This window comes from Phacochoerus africanus, chromosome 3 (genome assembly GCF_016906955.1).
Source record: "Phacochoerus africanus isolate WHEZ1 chromosome 3, ROS_Pafr_v1, whole genome shotgun sequence".
NCBI classification, from domain to species: Eukaryota; Metazoa; Chordata; class Mammalia; order Artiodactyla; family Suidae; genus Phacochoerus; species Phacochoerus africanus.
In genome coordinates, this window is record NC_062546.1 from 149,759,828 (window position 1) to 149,782,116 (window position 22,289).

General features: G+C 43.2%; 1 protein-coding gene across 2 annotated transcripts in view; it reads right to left on the reverse strand.

Moving 5' to 3' along the window:
* The window catches only part of TTN (titin), a 274,931-nt gene that overhangs the window by 32,623 nt on the left and 220,019 nt on the right, over positions 1-22,289 (reverse strand). For both annotated transcript variants that reach the window (XM_047772981.1, XM_047772982.1), the window contains 10 exons: positions 21,724-22,011; positions 21,337-21,627; positions 20,959-21,246; positions 20,208-20,795; positions 20,005-20,109; positions 18,974-19,171; positions 18,577-18,873; positions 17,900-18,487; positions 17,506-17,808; positions 296-17,401 (listed from right to left, as the gene is read on the reverse strand). In XM_047772981.1, coding sequence (XP_047628937.1) covers positions 296-17,401; positions 17,506-17,808; positions 17,900-18,487; positions 18,577-18,873; positions 18,974-19,171; positions 20,005-20,109; positions 20,208-20,795; positions 20,959-21,246; positions 21,337-21,627; positions 21,724-22,011 — 20,052 coding nt within the window. The remainder of the gene's footprint in view (positions 1-295; positions 17,402-17,505; positions 17,809-17,899; positions 18,488-18,576; positions 18,874-18,973; positions 19,172-20,004; positions 20,110-20,207; positions 20,796-20,958; positions 21,247-21,336; positions 21,628-21,723; positions 22,012-22,289) is intronic.

The window sequence follows — 22,289 nt, forward strand, 5'->3', positions numbered from 1 at the left end:
CATAGCTCACAGCAATGCCGGATCCTTAACCCACTGAGCAAGGCCAGGGATTGAACCTGTGTCCTCATGGATACGAGTCAGATTCATTTCTGCTGAACCACAATGGGAACTCCAATTTCTACTGTTTTAAAATCAATGAAAAACTTGATTGGTAGAATTTCATTTTGTGCTATAGTATAAATTGTTCAAGATGTGAACCAAACCGCATTTACTATTAAACAATAATTAGCATGATTCATACTATTCTAGGAAAATTAACATGGACATGTAGGTTTTCTTTACTCTTAAAACATACCTGTTATTTTTACTCCTTCCTTCGTTTCAGCTGGTACACCAACACCAAACTCATTTTCTCCAGAGACTCTGAAGTAGTATATCGCTCCTTCTTGTAAGTTGGTGATTTTGTAGGAGAGGCGGTTACAGTTGTTGGTTACCGAGACCCATGCTTTCTTACTGGCCTCCCGTTTTTCTATGTGGTAATTCTTCACTGGTGCTCCACCATCGTTTTCAGGAACATCCCAGGCTAACACTGCAGACTCTTTGGTTATATCGCGTACGGTAACACCGGCTGGAGGACCAGGAGAATCTAAGACCTTGACGACTAAGGTCAGTGAAGCAGCGTTCAAAATATTCTGAATTGTTAATGTGTATTTTCCAGAATCATTTCTGTTGGCATTTTCAATAGTCAGTGATGTGCGAGAGTCTGTGGAGTCAATATAAGCTCTAGTGCGGAGGTCAGTGTCTGGTTTACTCCAGGAGACGCTGGGTACTGGTCTTCCTCGGAAAGGCACAGTCATGGTAAATGAGGAGCCGGCCTTGACAATCAAGGTCTTCTTCATTTCACTGTCAAGGTCAAATACAGGCTCTTCTTCTCTTTCCTTTGCTATCTGGGGATCGGAGCTATCACTGGGATCACTAGTTCCAACCTTATTGATAGATCTTACTCTGAAAACGTATTCGGTTCCTGTGGTTAGTCCACTTGCTGTGTACTCTGTGCCCCTGAAGTTCTGAATGGCAGTGTGCCAGTCAGTTTCACTGGATTTTTTGTATTCTACAGTGTATCCAATTATTGGGGTGCCACCATCAAATAAGGGCTTAACCCAGCTAATTGTTATGTTGGTCTTGCCAGAGTCCACGATTTCTGGTTTGGATGGAGGAGATGGTAAGAATACTGGATCTTCTGCCCGAACTAAGGGAGAGGTTTCACTCGGAAGGCTTAGGCCTGCAGCATTTTCTGCATACACCCGGTACTCATATTCACATCCTTCCCGAAGTCCTGTTGATTTCACTCTCAGATCATAAACTGGCCTCTTGTTTACACGCACCCAGCGCAGGCTGTTCTTCTCTCGCCTCTCAATTATGTATCCAGAGATTTCACTGCCTCCATCACTCTCTGGCCTTGACCAGCAAAGTGTCATGAACTCTTTGGTCACAGATGTAATTTCCAAAGACGTGGGTGGACTTGGAACTGTAAATGGATCTAATGCCTTTACAGCCACACTCTCCAGGGGCTCGCCAACACCATATTTATTAACACCTGTCACTCTAAAGATGTATTCATTGCCTTTGAGTAACTTAGTTACTTTACAGGATGTTGTCCTTAACTCTCCTTCACATATTGTCCATGCAAGGTGGCTTGTCTCGCGTTTTTCTACAATGTAATAGTCAATAGCTGCGCCACCATCTTCTTGGGGTGGTCCCCAGGAAAGAGAGCATTTCTCAGCGGTGAGGCCAGTTATTTGAAGTGGTCCTGCTGGTGGGCCAGGCTTATCAAGTACCTTGCAATTAACTGCCATAGACCGAGTTCCTGCAACGTTCTTCACTGTTAGCACATACTGCCCAGAGTCTCGTCGGACACAGTCTTTCACTGTCAGCAAAGTATTATAGTCTGTTGAGACGATTTCTGTTCTTGCCCTCTCTTCTATTTCTACACCATCCTTGGCCCAGGAAATTACTGGCAGTGGTCGCCCTGCAACGTCTGCATTTATCTTAAGGACCTCTCCAGCTTTGACAACAATAACATCTCGGAACTTGACATCCATCATAATTCTTGGAGCCTCAACATCGTCTTTAACTGTAATAGGTCCAGTAGATTCAGAGGGCTCACTAACTGAGTCAGCAGCATTCTTTGCAAAAACACGGAATTCATAACGCTGATCTTCCGTAAGTTCGGTTACTTCAAAGTATGTTTCTTGTACGTTAGTAAAATTGCACTTCAGCCATCGGCCATCTGGTAGTTCTCTACGTTCAATAATGTATCCCGTGATCTTAGCTCCACCATCATAACGTGGCTTAGACCATTTAAGTGACACTGATTTTCTCGTGATATTTGTGACTTCAGGTTGTCCAGGAGGGTCACAAGGATCTCTTGCAGGGACTGGCTCACAAGATTTACTGCATTTACCGATTCCAGCAATATTCTCAGCATATACACGATACTCATACATGAGTCCTTCATCAAGGCCAGAAACTTTCATTTGAGTATCAGTGATGAGGATTTTATTTGCTTTTGACCAAAGAATGCTGCTTCTTTCTTTATACTCAAGGTGATAGCCAAGTACTTGACTTCCTCCATCATTAACTGGCACTTGCCAGGTTACCACCATGGTGGATTTTGTGGCATGCACAACTCTAGGAGTACCAGGAGGACCAGGGGGGCTGAATGGATACTCTGCAACAACAGCTGGAGAGTCACTGTAGGAGCTCTTTCCATAGCGGTTTTCTGCACAGACACGGAACTGATACTCACTTCCTGTTACCAGACGAACTATCTTGATGGATGTTCTTGCAACTGCTTGTGAAACCACATGCCACGTTGTAGAGGTGGTTTCTCTCTTTTCAACAATGTAATTGCTAATCTGGCAGCCGCCATCATATTCTGGAGGATTCCAAGAAATGGTTATATTGTCACAACTAACCTCATCAATATGAATAGGTCCAGGAGGTCCTGGTCTGTCAAGGACAATTACGGTAATAGGAACTGTTATAGATCCAGCACTGTTTGAAACACATAATTCATACGTTCCAACATCTTCCCTTGATGCTTCCTTAATAATTAGTGATGTTACAGTCTTTGAAGAAGAAACATTGACTCTAGTTGTCTCTTTAAGAGTCTGACCATCTTTTTTCCAGCTTACAGTCGCCTGAGGTCTTCCTTTAAATGGAACATCAATCTTCAGTTGGTCTCTGGCCTTTACATTGAAAGTATTGAAAGGAAGCTCAACCGAAGGCTTTATTTCAATGTCTCTTGCAATTACAGGTACTCCCAGTTGTCTTGGATCACTTTTTCCTTTTTCATTAATTGCAGCTACCCTGAAGATATACTCCTCTCCAGCAGTCAGGCCAGATATTGTTGCTTCTAGAGTCTTAACTTGTGTGCATGTGCTCCATTTTTCACTCCCTTTAGTCTGCATTTCAACTACATAACCTATAATTTTGCTGCCACCATCACTTTCTGGTTTCTCCCACTTAATCGTAGCTGTGTTACGGGTCACGTCAACAAGAGTTACTCTTCCAGGTGGGAGGGGTGGTTCAGAAACTTTAACGGGTTCAGTTGTTTCTGCTGGCAAACCAATCCCATATTCATTGGCAGCCAAGACTCGGAAGTAGTAAGAACATCCTTCTTGCAGATTTTCAATTTTAAAAGTGTTCTTTGTGCAGTTGTTTGTAACAGTAGCATATGCTTTTCTTGTAGTTTCTCGTTTTTCAACGATGTAGTTTGTAATCTTAGCTCCGCCATCAATAAGTGGTGGTTCCCAAGCCAATGTCACCGAGTCTTTCTTCACTTCTCTTACATTCAGATTCACAGGGGCACTTGGTGAGTCAAGAACTCTGACGTTAACGAAAGCAGTTTTAGAGCCACTGTTATTTTCCAGTGTCAGATTGTACCGACCACTGTCAAATCTGGTAACGTTATCTATTACCAACATTGTATATGAGCTGGTCACCTCAATCTGGGCCCTGTCAGTGAGCATGCCTTCGGCCTTTTCCCATTTAACTTCAGGTTCCGGTCGACCTTTGATAGTGACAAATAAGCGTAGAGTAGCACTCGCACGCAGAATGACCACCTTTCTGAGATCAGCATCAAGTTCTATTTCTGGTGGCTCTTGCCTATCTTTAGCAACAACCGAACCAGGTATAGTTGCAGGTTCACCCACGCCTTCGGAATTGATGGCACAAATACGAAAGTTATATTCAGTGTTTTCTTTAAGCTCAGTCACTGTGAATTGCTTTCCTTGTAATCCTGTTGGTGGAGTGCATGTTGTCCATTCATCAGCAGTGGCTTCTTTGACCTCAACAACATAGCCCTTAACAGGTGCACCCCCGTCATAAATTGGTTTATTCCATGCCAGGGAGACAGAAGATCTGGAGGTGTCTGTTACTTTTGGATTACTTGGTGGTCCTGGTGGATACAAAGCGTCACACGCACGATAATAAACAGATGGCTCGCTAGGTTCACCCACGCCAGCTGCATTTTCAGCAGCAACTCTGAATTCATAGGAATGACCTTCAGTCAGGCCAGTTACCCTGAATCGAAGATCCGTTAGTGTTTTCTTGTTGCACTTGGTCCATCGAATGCCTTCCTTATCTCGTTTTTCAAGAATGTAGCCCTCGATTTCCGCACCTCCATCATCTGCTGGGCGTGCCCACGTTACAACCATAGAATCTTTGGTGATTGCTGAGACTTCAGGTGGTGAAGGAGGACCTGGTGGTTTATATGGGTTACGGGCTATGATGGGCTCAGATTCCAGAGGCTCTCCAATTCCATATTTATTCACGGCCATGACACGGAAAATGTACTCATTGCCAGGAAGAAGTTTAGTGACTTTGTAGTTAAGGGCCTGTACTTCAGTTGAAACCTGGGTCCAGGACAGTCTGCTTGTCTCTCTCTTCTCAATGATGTAATGTGAAATATTAGCGCCACCATCGTGTAAAGGTGGGTTCCATGCCAGGTAACATTTTTCAGCAGTAACTCCAGAAACTTTCAGAGGCCCTTCAGGAGGCCCTGGCTTGTCAAGTACCTTTACAGTGATGGGAATAGACTTTGTTCCACCAACATTGCTGAGTTTCAGGATGTATTGTCCTCCATCACTACGTATACAGTCTTTGACAACAAGCGTCGTTTTCTGAATAGTAGACTTAATTTCCATCCTGGCTGTTGTTTCTTCAAGTTCTTTTCCATCTTTTAACCAGACGATATCAGGTATAGGTTTGCCACGAATATCAGCTTCAAGGACAAAAGTCTCTCCTGCATGGACAACAATGACATCTTTATATTTGGGATCCAGTGAGGCATTGGGTGCATCGATTTCATCTCGTGCAGTAATGGCACCAGTGCTTTCAGATGGTTCACTAAAGTTGCCAGCTGCATTTCTTGCAATTACTCTAAATTCATATCTTTGGTCTTCTACAAGTCCACTCACTGTAAATTCAGTTTCCAATACATTGGTGAAGCTGGCTTTCATCCAACGGCCATCAGGAAGATCTTTCTTCTCTACAATATAACCTGTTATTTTGCTGCCACCATCATAGGCAGGTTTCTTCCATTTCAGTGTGACGTTGTTCCTTGTAATAACAATGGCTTCAGGGCGACCTGGTGGATCACATGGATCACGAGCAACATAACATTCTGACACTTTGCTCGGCTTGCCGATGCCAACAATATTTTCAGCAGAAACTTTGAACTCATACTCGAGGCCTTCGTCAAGCCCAGTTGTTTTGAATTTGGTGTCTTGAATGGGAGTCTTATTTAATTTGATCCATAAAATGCTGTTCTTTTCTTTCTGTTCAAGATGGTAGCCAATAACTTTGCTACCGCCATCATTAACGGGCTCATGCCATTGCACAAGCATCTGATCTTTTGAGATCGATGTCACAAAAGGAGTGCCAGGTGGTCCTGGTTCTTTAAATGGATATTGCACAATAACTGGTTTCGAATCCAGGGAGGCACTCTTTCCATACCTGTTTTCTGCAAAAATTCTAAACTGGTACTCACTGCCTGTTTTCAGCTTGGTTATTTTAATTGTTGTCCTTGCAACTGTTGCCGATACCATGTGCCAAGTGGTGGTCGTTGTATCTCGCTTCTCTACAATGTAGTTGCTTATTTGGCAGCCACCAGTGTAGGCTGGGGGTTCCCAAGATATGACCACAAAGTCTGCACTAACTTCATCAAACCGAACTGGCCCAACTGGAGGTCCAGGCTTTTCCAAAACGATAATACTGAGATTTTCGGTTGCCGTACCCGCACTGTTTGTTGCTGTTATGGTGTATTTTCCAAAGTCATCTTTGTTACTTTCTTTAATGTGCAAAATAGTTGAAGTAGCTGTTTCCTCAACATTTACTCTTGTTGTCTGTTTAAGAAGCTCACCGTCTTTGACCCATGAAATTTGAGGTCTTGGTCGGCCAATAACCGGAATTTCGATTTTAAGATCTTCTCCAGCTTGAACAGTGTATGTGTTGAATGGTAACTGAAAACTGGGCTGTATAGTCAAGTCCTTGGCTATGACGGGAACACCAAGCACTCTTGGATCACTTCTTCCTTTCTCATTGTAAGCCTTGACACGGAACTGATACTCTTGTCCAGAACTCAAACCGGTAACAGATGCATTGCAGACTTTAGATTCAGCCACAACACTCCATTTTTCAGTTCCTTTGGGTTGCATTTCAACAACATACCCCAGGATTCTGCTACCACCATCATGCTCAGGTTTCTCCCACATAAGTGATGCACTGGTCTGGGATACATCAGTGAGTGTAACCTTTCCTGGTGGGGAAGGAGGTTCGGCAGCTTTCACAGCATCAACAGTTTCCACTGGAACACCAATTCCAAATTCGTTTTCAGCCATTACTCTAAAGTAGTAAGTGGCTCCTTCTGTAAGATTCTCAACTTTAAAGCTTGTTTTGCTGCATTTATTACTCACATTGGCATAAGCTTTTCTGGTCGACTCACGTTTGTCAATAACATAGTTCTTGATCTTTGCACCCCCATCAATGATGGGTGGTTCCCATATGAGAAGGACAGAATCTTTCTTCACTTCTTTAACTGCCAAGTTCTGTGGTGGTCCTGGGGTGTCGAGAACTTTCACAGTTACAAAAGCAGATTTAGATCCACTGCTGTTTTCCAGCTTGAGAATATATTTTCCAGCATCATTTCTATCACAGTTATCTATTGATAGTTGGGTAGAGTTTGCTCCTTTTTCAATTTGGACCTTATCTGTGAATTCACCTTCCTCTCGAGACCAGGTGATCTCAGGTGTTGGGCGACCTTTGAATGGAATGTGAATTCTGACAGATCCACCAGCTCTCACAACGATTCCTTTCCTTAATTCAGAGTCAAGGTCAAGTTCAGGTGCTTCAAGCTTATCTTCTGGTTTCACAGTACCAGGAACCGATGTAGCCTCACCTAGACCGACTTTATTGAGGGCACAGACTCGTATTTTATACTCTTGGTGTTCAGTGAGTTTTGAAATTTCAAATCGAGTGGCTTTCAGGCCAGTCTGTGGAGTAACTATTTGCCATTCTTCTTCATCTGCTTTACAGATTTCTACTATATATCCCAGGATCTCACTGCCACCATCGTAGATGGGTTTACCCCAGGCAAGTGTAATTGAGTTTTTAGTGGTGTCTACAATGTGTGCATTGGTGGGAGGGCCAGGTTTGAACACAGGATCACAGGCCTTATAATAAACTGTAGGTGAACTTGGTTCTCCAACCCCAGCAGCATTTTCTGCAGAGACTCTGAATTCGTACTCATGATCTTCTGTTAATCCTGTTACTCTGAGACGCAAGTCTGTAACGCGGCGTTTATTACATTTTACCCACCTAATGCCACTTCTGTCTCTTTTCTCTACAATGTAACCAATAATCTCGCTTCCACCATCACTATCTGGACGGTTCCAGCAGACAGTCATGGAGTCCTTGGCAACATTTGTGATTTCCAAGCTTTTTGGTGGTCCAGGAGGCACAAATGGATTTTTCATTAGTACCGGTGCAGATTCCAAAGGCTCTCCGACACCGTATTTGTTGACAGCCATTATACGGAAAATATATTCATTCCCCTCTAAGAGTTTGGTAACTTTCAGAGAATTGGTGACAACCTCTGAAGCAACAACAGTCCAGGCAAGCCGACTTGTTTCTCTCTTTTCAACAACATAGTGAGAAATGTCACTGCCACCATCTTGAAGTGGTGGGGACCATGATAAAGAACATTTTTCAGCAGTGACTCCAGTAACCTGGACTGGCCCTTCTGGAGGGCCTGGTCTATCTAACACTTTTACATTTACTGGGAATGACTTAGAACCTGCCACATTGGAAGCTCGTAAAATATACTGTCCTCCGTCAATTCTAATGGCATCCTTTACAATAAGTAAAGCCTTGAAATCCGTGTTCTTTATTTCAAATCTAGCAGATTCTTCAATTTCCTTATCTCCTCTTAACCATTCAATGGTAGGTAGAGGCTTTCCATGGACATCAGCCTCAAGCCTGAATGTTTCTCCTGCATTTACCACAATTGTGTCTCTGAATTTTGGATCCATTGAAATTCTTGGGAGTTCAACCTCATCCTTGGCAGTAATTGGTCCAGTACTGTCAGAAGGTTTACTTATTGTACCAGCCGCATTCTTTGCAATGACTCTGAATTCATATCTTTGATCTTCAGTAAGACCTGATACAGTAAACTGAGTTTCAATGACATTTGTAAAGCTGGCTTTCATCCAGCGACCCTCAGGCAAATCACGTTTCTCTACAATGTAACCAGTAATTATACTTCCACCATCATAAGCAGGTTTGGTCCATTGTAAGGTGATCTCATTTCTTTTAACTATTATTGCTTCTGGGGTTCCTGGTGGGTCACAGGGATCTCTGGCTACATAGCACTCGGAATTCTTGCTTGCTTTGCCTACACCCACAATATTTTCAGCATAAACTCTGAACTCATATTCAATGCCTTCTTCAAGATTTACTGCTTTAAACTGGGTGTCATGGATGATAGTTTTGTTGACTTTTGTCCACAAAATACTGTTTCTTTCCTTTCTCTCAAGGTGGTAACCTATGATTGGGCTTCCACCATTATTGACTGGTTCGTGCCACTGTATAACCATGGAGTCTTTGGAAATGGCTGTGGCAAATGGTGTGCCTGGAGGGCCTGGTTCTTTGTAGGGATATTGAGCTACAATTGGCTCAGATTCCAAGGCAAAGCTTTGTCCGTATCTGTTTTCAGCAAATATTCTGAATTGGTATTCTGTTCCAGTTTTCAGTTTGGTCACTTTGAGTGTAGTTCTGGCAACAGTAGCAGAAACAACATCCCATATTGTGGTGGTTGTGTCTCTTTTCTGAACGATGTAATTAGTGATCTGGCAGCCTCCTGTATATAATGGAGGTTCCCAAGATAATGTAATACTTTCGGCACTGACTTCATCAAATTTAACAGGTCCTTTTGGAGGATCAGGTTTATCTAGAGTTATAATTTCAATGGATGCTGTCTTCTGACCAACAACATTAGCAACTGTGATTCCATAATGTCCACCATCATCCTTATGAGTTTCTTTAATACTGAGTACAGTGAGGTCAAGCGAGTCAGTAACATTGATTCTTGTAGTCTGCTTCAGTGGAAGACCATCTTTTGTCCAGGTAATAGTTGGCTTAGGACGTCCAGAAACTGGCACTTCTATTTTCAAATCTTGGCCAACCTGTACACTGTAAGTGTTAAATCCAGGTCTTACATCTGGCTCAATGACCAGATCTTTGGCAACTATTGGAACTGCAAGAGACCTTGGATCACTTCTCCCCTTTTCATTTACAGCTACAACTCTAAAAAGATATTCTTCTCCCTGAGTTAGGTTGGTGATTACTGCTTCAAGGGACTTGACTCGAGCACACTCTGACCATTTCTCACTGTGTTTAGCTTGCATTTCCACAATATACTGAATGATTTTACTGCCTCCATCATGTTCAGGCTTTGTCCAACTCAAAGAGACACTGTTTCTGGTGACATCATCCACAGTTATTTTTCCTGGAGGTTGTGGGACTTCTGCAACCTTAACTGGATCATCTGTGTGGGCGGGAAGGCCAATACCATACTCATTCTCAGCTGTGACTCTAAAGTAGTAACTGCAACCTTCTTGGAGTTGATCAATTTTCCAAGAATTCTTATGGCAATTTGTTACAACTGCTGCATATGATTTTCTTGTGGCTTCACGTTTCTCAACAATGTAATTTTTTATTTTGGATCCTCCATCCAGCAAAGGAGGTTCCCATGTAATTGATACCGAGTCTTTAGTGATTTCTGTGACTTTCAGATTAACAGGTGGACTTGGTGTGTCCAGGACTCTCACAGTAACAAAGGCTGACTTTGTTCCACTGCTGTTTTCTAACGTGAGAGTATATTTTCCACTGTCATATCGGTTAACATTGTCAAGAACAAGAGAGGTGAAGCTGCTAGTGCTGTCGATTATAGCTGCATCGCGGATTTCACCATCTACCTTGCCCCATTTGACTTCTGGTGTAGGACGACCCTTAATAGGAACAAATAACCTTAAGGAGCCACCTGCCCTTATATTTATAATTTTCCTCAGTTCCATGTCAAGATCAAGGTCCGGTGCTTCCATTTTTTCTTCAACTATAACAGGTCCAGGGACATCAGCATGTTCTCCAACTCCAGCTTTGTTAATAGCACAGATACGGAAGTTGTACTCATGCTTTTCTAGCAGCTTCTCTACTTCTATGTTTGTTTTGTTGATTCCTGTTGGTGGAGTGCACATTGTCCATTCACCAACACTCACGTCACATTTTTCAACAATGTATCCTTGGATTTCACAGCCACCGTCATAGATTGGTTTGCCCCAAGAAAGGAAGACGGAAGATCTGGTAATATCAATGACTTTGGGATTGTTTGGAGGTCCTGGTTTATAAATAGGATCACAAGCCTTTTGGTAAGCAGAAGGCGGGCTTGGTTCGCTAAGTCCAGCAGCATTCTCGGCTGAGACTCTGAATTCATAGTTGTGATTTTCTAAGAGTCCAGTTACTCTCAAGCGCAATTCCCCTATAAGACGTTTGTGGCATCTTGTCCATCTGATGCCCTCTTTATCCCGCTTTTCAAGCACATATCCGAGAATTTCACTGCCACCATCAGATGCTGGCCTTTCCCATACAACGATCATTGAGTCCTTTGTCACTGCTGTGATTTCTGGAGCCTTTGGTGCATCTGGCACTACGAATGGATTTTTGGCAATTACCGGCTCGGATTCAAGAGGTTCACCAACACCATATTTGTTTACAGCCATTATACGGAAAATATATTCATTGCCTTCAAGAAGCTTAGTAACCTTGCAGCTGAGGGTCTGCACATTGGCATCAACCACAGTCCAAACCAAGCGGCTGGTTTCTCTCCTTTCCACGATATAATTTATGATATCACTGCCACCATCTTGCAGTGGGGGTTTCCAAGCTAGTGTGCATTTTTCTGCTGTAACTCCTGATATAACAATAGGTCCTTCGGGTGGCCCTGGTCTATCAAGAACTTTGACATTTACAGTAACTGATTTCTCTCCCGCAACATTTTTGGCCTTCAGTATGTAATTTCCACTGTCGACACGCACTGCATCTTTAACACTGAGACTGGTGGCAAAATCAGTGCTCTTTATTTCTAATCGAGCTGTATTTGAAAGCTCCTGATCACCTTTTATCCACTGAGTGGTTGGTATTGGTTTGCCATAGATATCTGCATCAATCTTGAATAACTCACCAGCATGAACCACAATTGTGTCTTTGTATTTTGGATCCATACGAATTCGTGGTGGTTCTACCTCGTCTCTTACTGTTATTGCCCCTGTACTTTCTGAAGGCTCACTAAACACTCCTGCAGCATTACGAGCTATAACCCGGAACTCATATCTGTTATCTTCAACTAGGCCAGTTACTTCAAACTGAGTGTCAATGACATTGGTAAAACTGGCTTTCATCCAGCGGCCCTCAGGCAGTTCTTTCTTCTCAACAATATAACCAGTGATCTTGCTTCCACCATCATAAGTGGGTTTCTTCCACTGAAGAGTCACAGAATTCCTCGTGACAATGATTGCCTCAGGCTTTCCTGGTGGGTCACATGGATCACGGGCTGTGTAGCATTCTGACACTTTACTTGGCTTGCCGATGCCCACAATGTTCTCTGCGGAGACTCTGAATTCATATTCAATGCCTTCGTCTAGGCCAGTTGTTTTAAACTTGGTTTGAGGAATAGGTGTCTTGTTCAATTTGACCCAGAGGATGTTGTTTCTTTCCTTGCGTTCTAGATGATAGCCAATGACTTTGCTGCCTCCATCACTGACTGGCTCGTTCCACTGTACTTCCATGCTGTCCCTGGAGGAGTGTGTCACGAACGGTGTGCCAGGGGGACCAGGAACTTTGAATGGATACTGGGCTACAATAGGCTCTGAAGTGAGATAGGTGCTCTTTCCATATCTGTTTTCAGCGGCAATCCTGAACTGATATTCACATCCAGTCTTTAATCTGCAAGCTTTTATTGTAGTCCTTGCAACAGTAGCTGACACAATATGCCAGGTGGTTGTGGATGTGTCCCGTTTTTCTACAATGTAGTTATTGATAGAACTTCCACCATCATACTTAGGTGGGCCCCAGGAGAGAGTGATGCTGTCAGCAGTCACTTCCTCCATTTTAACTGGTCCTGTTGGAGGCCCTGGTTTGTCAAGAACGATAATATTAAGGGTTTCAGTAGCTTCACCAGCCGAGTTAGTCAGCTTAACTACGTAATGTCCAACATCTTCTCGGCAGGCCTCCTTTATCGTCAGCAGTGAGTTATTTTCTGTGCTCTCTGCATTTACTCTGGTTGTCTGCTTCAGTGGCACGTCATCTTTATGCCAGGTTACAGCTGGTATAGGGCGTCCAATGAACGGAACGTCAACTTTTAGGTCTTCACCTGCCAGTACGGTGTAAGTATTGAACAGGAGTTTGAAGGCTGGTGGAATGACAAGATCTTTGGCAATCACTGGCACACTCAGTTGTCTTGGATCGCTGATGCCCTTTTCATTCTGAGCTGAAACACGGAAAGAGTACTCTTCACCCTGAATTAATCCAGTAATAGTGGCTTCAGTGACTTTGACTGTGGCACATGTGACCCATTTGTCACTGCCTTTGCTCTGCATCTCTACAATGTAGCCTAGAATTCGGCTGCCTCCATCATGCTCAGGTTTCTCCCAAGAGAGTGACACGCTATTTCTTGTGACATCCACCAAAGTTATTTTTCCTGGAGGGAGAGGTCTTTCTGATGCTTTTACAGATTCTGCGGTTTCAGCTGGCAGCCCGATGCCATATTCATTTTCAGCAAGAACCCTGAAGTAGTAACTACAGCCTTCTTGGAGCTGGTCTACCTTCCAGGAAGTCTTGTGGCAATTTGTTGCAACAGTTGAATATGCTTTCCTTGTGGATTCCCGCTTTTCAACAATATAGTTCTTTATTTTTGAACCTCCATCAAGCAGAGGAGGCTCCCATGTGAGTGTGGCCGATGTCTTAGTGACCTCCTTTACCTTCAGATCCTGTGGAGGGCCTGGTGTATCTAGCACTCTGACGTTGACAAATGCAGACTTGCTGCCTGAGCTGTTCTCTATAGTTAGTATGTATTTGCCACTGTCAAATCTGTTTACGTTTCCAACGATCAGCAGGGTATAAGAGCTTGTGGATTCAATGCTAGCTTTATCTAAAGATTCCCCATGTTCCCGGGTCCACTTCACCTCTGGTGCAGGTCTTCCTTTGATTGGAACAAAGAGTCTCAGGGTACAGCAAGCTCTTATAATAACAACTTTGCGCAGGTCAGCATCCAGTTCAATCTCTGGAGGCAGCATCCTGTCTTCAGCCTTTGGAGTTCCAGGAACAAGCGCTGGTTCCCCGATGCCTTCAGAATTCATGGCATAGATGCGGATTTTATATTCCTGATTCTCTACAAGGTTGGTGATGGTGTAAGAGGTTGCCTTGAGCCCGGCTGGTGGTGTGACAACCTTCCATTCGTCTTCTTCTGGCAGGGCGATCTCAACCATATACCCAGTGATCTCGGAACCACCATCATAGATAGGTTTGTTCCAAGCAATTGAAATGGATGATCTGCTTGTATCTAAGACACGTGGGTTACCTGGTGGGCCCGGTTTAAACACAGCATCACAAGCTTTATAAAATGGACTGGTGGCACTTGGTGCACTGATTCCAGCAGCGTTCTCAGCCATGATCCGGAACTCGTATTCATGTCCCTCTGTCAGTCCAGACACTTTATATCTTAAATCAGTAAGGGTTTTTTTGTTGCATTTCACCCACCGTTGGCCAGCTTTGTCGCGCCGTTCCACAATGTAATTGATGATTTCACTTCCACCATCAGAGTCAGGATGTCCCCAGCAGACAACCATGGAATCTTTAGTAATAGTTGTAACTTCAGGGTTTTTGGGTGGATCAGGAGGTCCATAAGGATCTACTGCAAGCACAGGCTCTGATTCCAGTGGCTCTCCAACCCCATATTTATTTACAGCCATCACACGGAATATGTATTCATTGCCTTTCAACAGTTTAGTGACCTTTAGTTTTGTGACTTGCACTTCGGAGGCTACGTTCGTCCATGCCAATCTGCTGGTTTCACGTTTCTGAACCACGTAATAATCAATTTTGGCGCCTCCATCATCCAGTGGAGGCAACCATGACAATACACATTTTTCTGATGTCACTTCAGATACAGCCAAAGGTCCTTCAGGTGGGCCTGGTCTATCAAGAACTTTAACATTGAAAATGTGTTTGGCAAAACCACCGGGATTAGTTGCTGTAAGGACATAGGCGCCACCATCCCTTCTTAGTGAATCCTTGTTTACCAGATTAGTAGAGAAATCTGCAATTTTAATTTCTAATTTGGCTGTGTTTTCAAGCTCCTTTCCATCTTTGGTCCATTCCATTGTTGGAGGTGGGCGACCTGAAACGTCAGCTTCCAGCTTGAATGCTTCACCTGCTTTTAATATGATTGTGTCCTTAAATTTGACGTCTACCATTATCCTTGGTGCCTCAATGTCATCCTTGCATGTGATAGCATCTGATGGTTCGGATGGTGGGCTAATAGCACCAGCAGCATTTTTGGCAATCACGCGGAATTCATATGCGGCATCTTCTGTTAGACCGCTGACTGTAAATTCATTCTCCAAGATGTTGCTGAAGTTGGCCTTTAGCCACCGTCCATTAGGAAGGTCTCTCTTTTCGACTATGTAACTGGTAATTTTAAAGCCTCCAGTATACTCAGGCTTAGCCCATTTAAGTGTCACTGTGTTTCTAGTAATATTTAGAGGAACTGGTTTCCCAGGTGGGTCAATGGGATCCAGAGCTAACATAGGTTCAGATGGTTTGCTCGGCTTGCTTTTGCCTGCCATGTTTTCTGCGATCACCCGGAATTCATAAGCAATACCATCTGTAAGTCCACTTGATTTGAAAATGTTGCCTGGTACTATTGTTTTGTTCACAGTCTGCCAGAGAATACCATTTCGTTCTTTTCTTTCGATGTGATATCCTAAAATGGGGCTTCCACCATCAGAAAGAGGCTCGTGCCAGCTAATTGTTATGGAATCTTTGGTAACTGCAGTTACCTGAGGGGTACCAGGAGGCCCAGGAACCTTAAATGGATAGTTGGCGACTACAGGTGCTGATGTGATGCCTGGTCCAACTCCGTATCTGTTTTGAGCTTTTACTCGGAATTGATACTCCACCCCAGTAGTGAGGCGAGTGGCTTTATAGGTAGTGCGTATGACGGTGGTTGCTAACTCAACCCATGTGGTACTGTCCGTCTGTCGCATTTCTACCACGTAGTTGCTTATTGGCACACCGCCGTCGTTCTCAGGTGGCTCCCAAGAGAAGGTGACAAAATCAGATGAAACTTCATCAAATTTGATTGGTCCAGTCGGCGGCCCTGGGATATCATGGACTTGAATGGTGATGACGTCCCCAACCTCTCCCACGATGTTCCTTGCTGTTAATGGGTAGGGCCCACTATCACTTCTTACACACTCATTGATATTTAAGATGGTTGAGGTTGCTGTATTTTCAAAGTTAACTCTCTGTGTCTGTTTAAGAATCTGGTCTCCTTTTTTCCATGTCACCGTGGGCTTTGGTCGACCAAGCACTGGAATTTCAACTTTGATGTTGTCACCAGCTTTGGCAATGACTAATTTCTGATAAATGCCACGGAGATCCAATTCTGGAAGCATTGTCTGCTCCTTGACAATGACGGGTCTGCTTTCTCTCGGGGCACTTCTCCCTGCACTGTTCACTGCCATCACCTGGAAGGTATATTCTTCCCCTTCAGTTAGATTCTTCACAACACATTCTAACCCCTTCACGGTTGTGATGTGGGTCCACTGGTCTGAGCCTTTTCTTTGGGCTTCAATCACATAGCCAGTGATCTTACTGCCCCCATCGTGTTTGGGTTTAGGCCACGCCAGGCTGACTGTGCTCTTAGTTATGTCCATAATGTTAAGACTGTCTGGTGGTGACGGCGCTTCGGAGGCTCTTACAGGCTCTGTTGTTTCTGCTGGCTCCCCAATTCCGTATTCATTTTCTGCCATCACTCTGAAGAAGTATTCACATCCTTCCGATAAGCCAGTAACTTTATATGTACACTTATGGCACTTAGTGGTGACTGTGGAGTAAGATTTCCGTGTTGCTTCTCGTTTCTCCACAATGTAGTTTGTTATACGTGAGCCCCCATCTATCAGAGGGAGGTCCCAGTGCAGGGTGACACTCTCCTTTGTGATGTCAGTAGGCCTAAGGTTAAGGACAGGTCCTGGGGTGTCCAAGACTCTAACATTAACAAAGCCACTTTTCTTTCCAGCAGGGTTTTCAATGGTCATCACGAATTTACCGGTGTCATATCTGTTACATTCTGGGATAATCAGGAGAGTGAATGATTCTGTATTCTCGATGTTAGCTCGGTTTTTAAGGTTGATATCGTCTTTGGTCCATGTCACTTCAGGAGCAGGACGACCTTTAATGGGCACAAATATTCTAATACTGAGACCCGCTCTCACAACAAGCGTTCTTCGAAGCTCGGCATCTAGTTCAAAATCAGGAGCCATCTCTCGTTCTACAATTTCAACATCTGGGATCACGGCTGGCTCCCCAACACCTGCGTCATTGATGGCACTGATTCTAAAGTTGTATTTTTCTTTAGTCTGAAGGTCAGGGACAACAAACTCAGTGATCCTGAGGGCAGTTCCTGTTGTATCCTTTATCCAGGCATCCTCTCCGACTTTTTGATGCTCTACGACATAGCCAGTGATTTCAAGGCCACCATCATAGTGAGGCTTGCCCCATGCCAAAGAAGCAGATTTCTTGGTAGTATCAGTGACACGTGCATTTGAAGGTGGTCCTGGGGGATCTGAAAAAGAAAGACACAAAAGTGTTAAGAGTTTTGCTTTTGTATAAATTATGTAAAATATTGGCACCCCCAAATGAGCTATATTGAAAAAGTTAAATACTAACATGCCACATCTTTCATTAGGACAGGATTGGAAGCGTCACTCGGTGGACCAATTCCTGCTTTGTTCTCTGCACTGACACGGAATTCGTAGGTGTTTCCTTCTTGCAGTCCTGTTATTTTGCATCTGAGATCAGAAACTGGAGTCTTTGTTGCTCTCACCCAGCGCAAGCCTTTCTTCTCTCTCCTTTCTACGTGATATCCTGTGATCTCACTGCCACCATCATCAACTGGTCTTTTCCAACTGATAGTGGCAGTATTTTTAGTGACATTTGACACTTCTGGTTTTCCAGGGGGGCCAGGCGGACCTGAAAAGGAAGGAAATTGATGAGAAATCTGTGATTTTCTAAGCTCTGCTGCAAATGTTTACTTATCAGTTCCCCTACATGCTCTACGTACCAAATCTGTCTACCATTTTGACAGGTTCAGACTCTACAGATTCTCCTTTGCCATATTGGTTTACAGCTGAGACCCGGAAGAGGTATTCATTTCCTTGGATAAGTTTGGTTGCCACATGCCTGCAAGACTGAATGTCTTCGGCAACCACTGTCCACAAAAGTCGGCTGGTTTCTCTCTTTTCAAGAACATAGGACTTAATTGGTGAGCCACCATCTTCCAAGGGAGGTGTCCATGTAAGTGTTGCTTTTTCAGCAGAAACATTACTGATCTCTATGGGACCTGGGGGACCAGGTACATCGAGGACTGTCACCTTCACGTGTTCCTCCTTTGTGCCAAAAGGATTGGTAGCAGTGATGGTGTATTCACCAGCATCTTTTCTAGTGGCATACTTGACAGTAAGCATGGAAGATGTTGGGGTGGAAGATATCTGAACGATATCTGATGGTCTTATGTCTTTCCCTGCCCTCGACCAACTTGACTTTGGAAGGGGCTTGCCAAGAATGCTAATGGCACTTAAAACAAAGGTGTCTCCTGCTTTGACTGTTAGCCCATCTTTGATTGTGGGATCTAGAACAATGGTTGGTGCCTCTGCAAAGGGAAAAAAAAATTTCATTAGAAAAGGAAGGAGGCTTAATTTGTTATTTTTTTAATGTGCATAAAAAGTAAAATAGACCTACCGTATTCATCCTTGCAAATAATGGTTTCTGTACTTTCTGATGGAGCACTGATAGCACCTGCTGTATTCTTTGCTCTAATTCTGAATTCATATTTTCCACCCTCAACAAGATCAGTTACAGTAAAGGCACAATCTGGGACATTAACATGGTTGGCTTTCGTCCAAGATTTAGAGGGAAGATCTCTCTTCTCCACTATGTATCCAGTCAACTTATGACCACCGTCATATTTGGGTTCAGTCCAAATGAGAGTCACTGAATTCCTTGTTACGTTAATAACCTCAGGTTTGCCAGGAGGATCTAAATAAAGCAACAAACAGAAAACCCAGTTAAACACACACCAATGTTTTCTTCATGAAGAAAATACACCTAGGATTTGCTTTGTAGAATTTTGACTTACCAATTGGATCAAGTGCTACAACTGGCTCTGATGGCAGGCTTGGCTTGCCTACTCCTGCTAAATTGATTGCCATAACTCGGAATTCATATTCCAGGCCTTCAGTTAGTCCTGTCACTTTGAAGTCTTTCATCCTAATAGGAGTCTTGTTAGCTCTCTTCCACAAGAGGCTGTTTCTTTCCTTGAACTCGATATGATACCCTACAAAAGACCCGGTGATGTATCAGTTCAAACAGAAAGTAAAAATATAGCCTGTTTTTTTTTTTTGTCTTTTTGCCTTTTTTTTTTCTTTTTCTGGGGCCACTCCTGTGGCATATGGAGGCTCCCAGGCTAGGGGTCAAATTGGAGCTGTAGCTGCTGGCCTACACCAGGGCCACAGCAACGCAGGATCTGAGCTGCATCTGCGACTTATACCACAGCTCACGGCAACGCTGGATCCTTAACCCACTGAGAAAGGCCAGGGCTCGAACCTGAAACCTCAAGGTTCCTAGTCGGATTCGATAACCATTGCGTCACGACGGGAACTCCTATAGCCTGATTTTTTAAACACACACACACACACACACACACACAGAAATAATTACCCAATAACTCATATATGGATATATGGAACAAATAATCATTCTTGCTAATTTTTGCCCAAATAATATATGGACATATGGAACAAATAATCATTCTTGCTAGTATCTATGCTTTTATTACTGAGGCATAGGGCCATTTTTTTTTCCCTCTTGGACTATACATATTTATTGCACCTTCTGTTAAAAAATTTTAACTTACAAAAATAGCTATAATCATTAAGAAAGGCTTTGTTAATTATTATATTAGGTTTTCATTGAAATTAAGCATTCATTTAATTAATTAGCTTAATTAATGCTTAATGTACTGAAAGCATAATATACCGAAAGGCAAATACATTTTTGTATGTGCAGACAGTGGTATGCATAAATATCACACATTCAGCTTGCTTTCAGGGAGGAACATTTGGAAGAAGTGTTAACGTCATTGCTGCGGGATAAGAACAAACTAAATACCTGTAATTGGAGAGCCGCCTGTTTTCCTGGGGTCGGTCCAAGTTAGAGATACAGAATCATGTCTGACATCCACAATATTGGGAGGTGGGGGAGCATCAGGCACATCTAGGGAAAAGTAGATAATGCAAGATTTAGGATAAGGAACATATGATATGTAAGCCCAAACCATGATTTACTTTGTGTTCCCACCTTAAGACACTTACCAAATGGATGTTTAGCAACAATTGGCTCTGATTTCAGGCCCTCTCCTACACCATATTTATTTTCAGCGCTGACTCTGAAGGTGTATTCTGTACCCTCGTGAAGCCGCATTACTCTAAAAGTGGTTTTCTGGACAGCCGAGGCACATGTCACCCACTTGTTGTTTACAGAGTCTCTCTTCTCTAGGATATAGTTGGTGATTTCAGAACCTCCGTCGTCCTTTGGAGGACCCCACTTTAAGGTTATGGCTTCCGCTGTGACTTCTTCAAATTTGATTGGTCCAGTGGGGATGCCAGGCTTGCCAACAACTTTAATGGAGAGAGTTCCTTCCTTGGTGCCAGCGACATTCTTCAGTGTGATCGTGTACTTTCCAGCATCTGATTTTTGGCAGTCATATACTACAAGAGTTGTGTGAACTGCAGATGACTCAACACTGACTCTTGTGTCTGTTGCTAGAGGGTCTTCCCCTTTCTTCCAGGTCACTGATGGAGCTGGCTTGCCTTTGATGGGGATCTTCAGGCGGAAGTTGCTGTTTTCTTTAGCCAAGTAGCACAAATCAGGTATATCCTTTAAGTCAAGGTCAGGAGCCACTGTGAAACGGCAGAGATGAATTGTTGTTATTTTTAATGCCAGGCAGTCAGTTATTTCAGATCATTATAGTTTTAAAGGATTTTTACATAAGACAGTGAGTAGGGTCCAAGAGTGCACTTTTTTTGACAAAGGGAAAAATGGAGATGATAGCCAAAGGCTTACCAACATCATCCTTTGCCACAGAAGTGATTTCACTCGGGGTCCCTTCTCCATTTTCATTCTCAGCACACACTCTGAAGGTATATTCCTTCCCTTCAGTCAGATCTTTTGCTGTGTACTGTAAGCTTAATGATTTCATAACTCGTTGCCACTTATTTTCTTCAGTCAGGAAATCAACTACATATCCGATAATTCGACTTCCACCATCGCTGTGAGGCTTCTTCCAGCCTATTTTACAAGATGACTTGTTGACAGACATCACTTTCAGGTCCACAACTGGTCCCGGGGTTTCTAAAGCAAAGGAGAAATGATAAGTCTAATCCCCAGGTTTCCAAGATAAGATGTCACTCACAGTGATGGCGCAGCAGCTCATTTGCTCACCGGAAGCCTTGACAGCATCTCGGGTCTCACCGGGATCACCAATGCCATATTCATTTTCAGCAAACACCCTGAAGAAGTAGGATTTTCCCTCCTCCAAGTTAGAAATTCTGAAACTTGTTTTGGAACACTCAGTCGTCACAGTAGACCAGGACTTCCTCTCTGCATCACGTTTTTCTACCACATAGTTTATGATGGGGCTTCCACCATCGATAATGGGAGGATCCCAGGTAACATAAGCAGAATTTTTGGATATTTCCTTGACAGTCACATTGATGGGTGGCCCAGGAGTGTCTAGATAAGTAGTGGGTAAATAAGAAGAAATGAATACACAAAAATGCCTGGACTACATTTTGACATATATTTGAGTGTTTTTCCAAGTAGACTTACCAAGTACTTTCACTACAATGGTATATTCCTTTTTACCACAGCTGTTCTCCAGAGTCAGGATGTATTTCCCAGCATCATATTTATTCACGTTTTCACAGCGCAAGAAAGTATCAAAGTCAGTTGACTTTATGTCCAGGCCAATCCTTTCTTTTAGATTGACATTTGGTTTAGACCAAGTTATCTTGGGAGGTGGGCGTCCTTTCACTGGTACATACAGTCTCATGGTAACTCCAGCACGTAATATGAGTGTTTTCCTCAAATCAGCGTCAAGTTCTCCCTCTGGCGGAACTGTTTTAATATTAGAGTGAAGAAAGTTTAAATAATAACTTAATGGTCAAATGTATTTCCAAGGACTGGCCTGATCACTCTTAAAATATATTTCTTTTCTATTCCTGATTTCTGATTCTTTAAAAAAAACCCTTAATATAATTCTCAAGACTTTTGCCAGCTATTTTAATATTCATTAGCTTCCTATTTTCCAATATCCCATAGGCCGAACCAAGTTTTCCCTGGAGGATCTTCATCTCCTTTTCTCACCAACCCTTAAACTTGCTGTATATTAAAAG